General features: G+C 44.1%; 1 protein-coding gene across 1 annotated transcript in view; it reads left to right on the top strand.

Moving 5' to 3' along the window:
• Positions 1–5,017, top strand: part of LOC102814043 (unique cartilage matrix-associated protein-like) — a 12,944-nt gene extending 7,927 nt beyond the window's left edge. Inside the window, exon 5 of the mRNA XM_006877630.1 lies at positions 4,920–5,017. Coding sequence (XP_006877692.1) covers positions 4,920–5,017 — 98 coding nt within the window. The remainder of the gene's footprint in view (positions 1–4,919) is intronic.
• Positions 5,018–7,190: the final 2,173 nt, after the last annotated feature.

Consider the following 7,190-nt stretch of genomic DNA (forward strand, 5'->3'; position numbering starts at 1 on the left):
ATCAATGTAATGAAACAAGCTATATGAATGGTTGAATGTGAAGCTGATGATGTGCCCTGTAAACTTTCACTCAATCCAAAATAAAAACATTTAATTAAAAAACAAAAACAAACAAAAAAAAAACCCAGGCAATTGACACACCCATGCCCACCCTCAAGCCCTCAGTAGACAGGGTTCCTGACTCCTGTTGGGATGTGGTGGTTGCACCAAGACCTCGGGGGAGGTACCTGGGTGAGGGTGTATGTTGAGGTGGTGGGAGAAAGGGGAAGTAAGGTAGAGGGAGGTTCTGTCTTTGAACCACAGTCTTCTACAAGGAGGCATTTGACATTGCAGTCTGTTAAATGACTTCAAGCATCATCCACAGAAAAAAGCAACCAGAGAGATGAATGGGTTCAGACGAGCCTGGCAGTGGGTATACATGTGTGTGTGTGTTGGCCCTTTCCTGAAACTTCATGATAGAGATGATCCTGCGCTGCTCCTGGGTCCGCATGAGCTCAGCTATAAGGCTCCTGTTTAAACCACCTTTAGTAAGTCAGATACATCAGTCCTTGGCTGGCTTGCTCTAATGGATTTGGGCAGTAACACTCTCTGAGGGCATCTGTTAGTGAAAGGCTTGGGTATGAGTGTGTTGCTCCACAGTATGGTGTCTGGCCAGACCTGCAGTCAGGTGTTGGGCTGAGATCCCTGCAAATCAAACATTCCTGGGCATTTACTTGGGGAAATTCAGGCTGCTGTAACTCACAGGCCAATTCTTTTGAAATTTGTTTACCTTTCAGAACACCTTCGTGAGAGGCATTTAGAAACTGAGAATTTGGCCTCCAAACTAATGTCCGTGTAATATGTACTCATACTGTTACTATTTGCGTGCTGTTTTGCGTAGGTTTTAATGCTGCCAGTTCAAATCTCTAGCACCTGGATAGGAAACTTTCACTGTTTCCCCTTCACGATGAGTTAGGATGAGATGGTTGGACACCAGAGATGACAGAGTCTCTAGCAAACCCAGAGGATCCCTAAGTTTAGGGCCTGGTGCGTTTCCCACAGTGTAGAGCGTAGGATGGAGAACCCTCTACAGAGCAGAGGACTGGCTTTGGGGACTATAGTAACAGCAGCTATGGTCACTGATGGAGCACTCCTGTGTCAGGAACTGAAAATCTCATCCTTACAGCCACCTCAGAGAGAGGTCTTACAGTTTCAGAACCTGAGCTTTTAGAAAGGATGCCTGACTTGTTAGTAAGGGCAGCTGTAGAACTTGAACTTAGGTATGTTTGTCAGCAAGCTTGTAAATCAAGGATGATCCAAGCGTAGGGCTCTTGGAAGTCTTCAGTAGTCCAGGAATTGGTCAGGAGCACAGATGGAGTGAGGTGGGTAAAACAGAGTCATCTAAATGACGGAGTGGGTCCCCAGAGATTGACTTAAAAGAAGGAAGCAAAGAGATGAAGCAGACCCACTAGCTCCCTGAGGGTAAAGTGTATGTTTCCTCCCAGTGAGTCCCCCTGCCCCAGACCAATAACTGCTACACAAGTGGCTAGAGTTGGCTGAATTCCTCACCCTAGGGCCAGGCACTTCTCTAAGCTTCCCCAGCATTCCCATCCAATCAGGACCCTAGTTTCAGTGGTTTAGTGGATCATCTTAACCTACCCAAGTCACCAGTTCTACTTATAACTGATAGCATTTTGATGTCTGATCTCTCCTTGGTACTGGCTTCATTAAAGGGAATTCCTAGGGTTTCCAAAAAAAAAAATCAAACCTACTACTCGTAGTAACCTTGTACAGGGTTTCTGAGCCTGTAAATCTTTACAGGACCAGAAAGTCTCATCTCCCATGGAGCGGCTGGTGGATAAGCACTATGGTGGTGGTTATGTGCCCGTGGAGTCGGTTCAGACTCATAGTGACCCTGTACAGGATTTCTGAGGCTGTAAATCTTTACAGGAGCAGAAAGCCTCATTTTTCTCCCACAGAACAGCTGATAATTTTGAACTGCTGACCTTGAGGTTCGCAGCCCAATTCATAACCACTAAGCTACCAGATCTGCTGCACAAGACCTTTTTAAAGTGTTGAAGAACAAAGATGTCAGCTTGAGGACTAAGGTGCACCTGACCCAAGCCATGGTATTTTCCATAACCTCATATGCATGCGAAAGCTGGATAAGGAAGACTGTAGAGAAATTGATGCTTTTGAGTTATGGTGTTGGAGGAGAATATTGAAAGTGCCATGGGCTGCCAAAAGAACCAATAGATCCATTTTGGAAGATGTGCAGCCAGAGTGCTCCTTGGAGGCCAAGTTGGCCAAACGTCGTGTCTCATACTTCAGACATATTGTCGGGGGGGACTAGTTGCTGGAAAAGGATATCATGTTTGGTAAGGTGGAGGGTCAGAGAAAAAGAGGAAGACCCTCAACAAGATGGATTGGCCAAGTGGCAGCATCGATGGACTCAAGCCTGACAACAGTAGTGAGGTTTTAGAGCCTCAGAAACTGCCAGGATTGGACAGTGTTTTGTTCTGCTGTGCCTAAGGTTGCTATGAGTTGCTACTGACTCGATGGCACCTAACAACAACAATAAGAAGTTACCAGAGCTCCTCGGATAAGCACTGTAGCCCAGTGCTTATCCTAGGGGTTACCATGAGGGAACCCAAAACAGTTGTATTTCCAATGAAAGCAGGAATGATAGGCAGGTGGTCTGAAGATGACCTTCTTCAGGGCCTGTGAATCCCACCTCAGAAGCTCCTCTATCAGCTCACACCTGACATTGGCCCTGGTCTGGTCAAAGGGGCCATGAAGGATTTAATTCTTCCTCACCCCCCCCCCCCCCAGCTCTGCCATGGCTCCCAGTTACACTTGTTCACAAAACCAACAGACTCACAAGGCAAAGATGGCTTTGATTTCTGCCTCTAGATGTTCCAGGGTAAACAGCTTGCTGAATTCCCACTTCTGAGTCAGGTAATCTCAGGCTGCTGTGTGACACCTGTTCACAAATCATCCCCTATATGAAGTCCACAATCTTTCTTATGTGAAGCGGTCTAAAAGGAATTTGGTATGAGCTAAGCCATTTGCACTGCAAGGTCGGAGGTTCAAGCTCACGAGCTGCTACTCGGAAACCCTATACAGGGTCGCTATGGGTTGGAATTGACTTGACGGCACTTGACAACAACAACAAGAGGGAAAAAATCAATTTCTTTGTCAAAATTCTACTCTTAAGGTTGCAAGATTGGCTGATTTGCCTGGCCTGAGAAAGATCTGAAAGGACTATTGCTAACACCGAAAGCTCCAAACTGGGCCTAGCTCTGTGAACTCCTGGCTATCTGTTTGTCATTGTTAATTGCCATTGAGTCAGTTCCAGCTCATAGAGACACTGTGGAGGGTTTCTGAGGCTATAAGTCTTTGTGGGACCAGAAAGCCTCCTCTTTCTCCCATGAAGAAGTTAGTGGGCTCAAACTGCAGACCTTGTGGTTGGCAGTCCAGTGCTTATTCTGCAGAGCCACCATGCTCCCATCTCTGGAGGAGGTAGGAAGGTGGGGAGGGACATTGACTTCTCAGTAGCCCTGGTACCTGAACACAGAGTGGTAGCAGGGTCCTTCCTGTTGAAGTGAATCTTGGCTCAGGCCTCTGGACCTCCCAGGTGGTAAGGACCACAGGACCGTCCACTTTCTGCACTAGGTCTTACTGTTGACCCAATGCCACAGAGGATGCCAGTTTCTCTAGTACCAAAATCAGGTCCTCTGGTAAAGGGCACAGTTGAGAAAACAAGCAAGACACATTCTTTCTATTAGCACTTCCATCTTCCAAACATTTTCCATGAATGCTTTCTAACACTGGAAGACTTTGTGGTATCTGCTAATGCTTTAATGGAAGTCCTGGTGTGACACTGTAGGATAAGCCCTGGACTTGTACCCCAAGGTTGGTGGTTCAAACCCAGGAGTCACTCCGCAGAAACCCTATACAGGGTCCCTACAAATCGGAACTGACTCTTCAGTACTTAACAACAACAATAATAAGCAATCTTTGATTGACATCAGGAGCCTCATCGTACTTGCACAAAGGTTTATTCATAAAGGAGTCCTGGTGTGGCACTGTAGGATAAGCACTGGTCTGCTAACTTCAAGGACAGTGGTTCAAACCTACCAGCCACTCCTTGGAAACTCTATATAGGGTTGCTGTGAGTCAGAACTGATTTGATGGCACTTAACAACAACAACATTATTGATAAACCTATCTCTCCAAAACCAGTAAAATCAGGACCTTCTTATTCGTTATAAACTTCTTCTGTTCTTTTTAGCCTCTTACAATGAAAAATTTCAAACATATGGACAAGTATATGGTATAACAAACCCCCATATAACCATCACTCCGACTCAACAGTTATCCTGATTTTACCATGCTGGCTTCATTTATCATTTTTTCCCCAGTTAGTTAGTTGTTTTTTGTTTTCTTTTTTCTTTCTCTAGTTAGTTTTAAAACATAATTTAAGAATTTGGGAAAACCAGAAAAGTATAGAAGAAAAGTGATCCACACTCCCATCACTCAAAGTTGACAAATGTGTGTTCCAGGACTTTTTTCAACATAAAGCTTGTAGTCTAATTTTGTTCCTAAATTGTTATATTTTCTAGCTGGGACAGCAGAAAGCCCTCTTCCCTTTGGTGATTCTGAGGGGAAGGGCACTGAACTGGAACATCAGGCTCGGTTCTAAGCTCTATTGGCAGCCAGCTCTGTGACCTTCACCGTATCTGTAAATTGAGGCCTTTGAACTCATGTTCTCTTAGGCCCCTTCCAGCTCTGGCATTCTAGGTCAGAGGTCACAAATGCTCAAGAGACACTTGGTTCCTGTCACGCTGGGACAGGCAGTGTGGGCTGACAGCTCACTGTGCGTGGCTCTCAGATCAGAACCTCTGTCCTAACATGACACCTTCCTCTTTCCTCCCCAGAACAGGAAGAGAGAAGCCGCGAGGCCATCGAGCAGTGGCGCCAGTGGCATTATGACGGCCTGTCCCCTTCGTATCTTTATAACCATCATCACATCTGATCTCTGGAAGCCAACCTAGAAAACAGAGCTTGACACCCACGTCCCCACCCAGGTGTTTAAGCAGCTACCTAACCACAAAAAGAGGCCCCTTCAAATGGTCTCAATTTGGGGTCTACTGCAGTGAACAGCGCTGGAAAATAAACACACATGCCTCTTGTTCTGATAGATTAAAACGGCCTGGCTTTGGCTGCTTTGTGAATAATTCTCTGAGGTCAGCAAATACCTGTCCTAGCACCAAATCTACAGTAAATTTCCCCTGCTTACCTGTTGTTCCTAAAGTAAGACTCCTTCCTGTCTGACAGAATAATGAAAAGAATCACAGTGCAGAGAAAAGATGACATGTTTGCTTATTGCTTTACAAATAAAGTTGCTGAATCAACAATGTGTATTATCTTCTCAAATCTCAAACTGAGGAGGTGTCAAATTGTCTCTCCTGAGTGACAAGGCTGCTGTCATTGACTTGGGGTGTTTGAAAGTCTGAGGTGAGTGTTGCTTTATTCTTCTCAGTTTTGTCTCAGTTGTTAGTCACCTAAATGAAAGAAAAATGCTAATGCAGTTTTGGGTGGGTTTTTTTTTTTTTTTGATACAACCATTCTCTGACGTGAGTAAATGTCTATCTTAGCACCAAATCTACAGAAAAGCCCAGAGATGGTTCAGAGCCTCAGGTCCCTGTCAACAGTCTTAAGGTTCAATTGTGATTTCTTAATCTCTTCCTTCAGAAGATAACACTGCAAGGCTGGTTGTTAGCAGGGAAAATTCAGTTTTGGTATCATCTTATTTCTTCATGGTGTTCCTTTCTCCCTTTTGCTTTCCCATACCAGACTCCGTACCTGCCCTACTTCCATCCTTATTCTTAACTTACCTCTAGGAACTCCACACTCAGAAGGCAGAACAATCAACAACAATATAAGCAGGTACCTCCACTGAGGTCACAGTGCCACAGAAGATAAAGAGGACTCTTAATGAAGAATAGGGAGTCCTGGTGTGGTGCTACAGGATAAGCACCGGATCGCAAGGTCAGTTTGAATCACAAGGTTGGTGGTTCAAGCTCGTCAGTTTCTCCTTGGAAATCCTATACAGGGTCACTATGAATTGGAACCAACTCTGACGGCACTTAACAACAACAAATAAGCATACATTCTCTGTCACCCTGCTGCCCCCAGCCCTGGGCACTCCACTTGGGTCCTTGGACTAGCCTACCCTGCTTCTGAGTTTGGATCTCCAGAGCATGTAGTCCAACTTTGCATAGTGGTTGCTTTGAGGAAAAACCTGTCTTAATTGTAGTCAAATATTCCACCAGTGGCAGTAGCAATTAATTAGATCAGGAATACTCTGCAATGAATGCATTTTGTTTTGTTTTTTTAATATATTAAGTATATATGATGTCATTGTTAGGTGCCATCAAGTCATTTCCAGCTCATAGTAACCCTATACACAACAGAATGAAATACTGCCCAGTCCTGTGCCACTCTCATAATTGTTGTTTTAGCCCATTGTTGCTGCCAATGTATCAACCCATCTCATTGGGAATTTTCCTCTTTTTTGTTGACTCTGTACCAAACATGATGTCTTTCTCCAGGGATTGGTCACTCCTGATAACATGTCCAAAGTATGAGAGACAAAGTCTTGCCCTCCTGGATTCTAAGGAGAATGCTTAGAATGGAATTTTATAATAGTCTCCCTATTTCTTTTTCTTCTCTCTCTCTTTTTTTTCCCTTGGTGAAACTACAACAAAACATACACCCATTCAAGAATTTCTACATGTACTATTCAATGACACTGCTTACCGTCTTCATATTGTGCCATAATTCTTTCCATCTCATCCCATATTGTTTCACCACATTTGCCTTAGTTTCACTGTACCCTAAACTTACCACGTGTGATGCAGAATTACTTTTGTCTGTTGGGTTTCCTATAATTCTCAAAAAGAACACAACAAACACTCCAGACAAATATACTTACCTAAATGCATTATTTAGAAGTGATTTCATTGGTACTTTTTGTTCAAGGTTTCAAGAGGATCTCAGGGCAATAGATGTGAGGCATTTCCCTCATTGTTGGTTGGTCCAGTAAGTCTGATTTGTATGTGCTTTTAAGTACTTTTTTAAAGGCTGATAGAAGTCTTTAAAACTTTCTAGTGATCAAGTGATTATTCATATTCCAAATCACCTGC

This window comes from Chrysochloris asiatica, unplaced genomic scaffold (genome assembly GCF_000296735.1).
Source record: "Chrysochloris asiatica unplaced genomic scaffold, ChrAsi1.0 scaffold00544, whole genome shotgun sequence".
NCBI classification, from domain to species: domain Eukaryota; kingdom Metazoa; phylum Chordata; class Mammalia; order Afrosoricida; family Chrysochloridae; genus Chrysochloris; species Chrysochloris asiatica.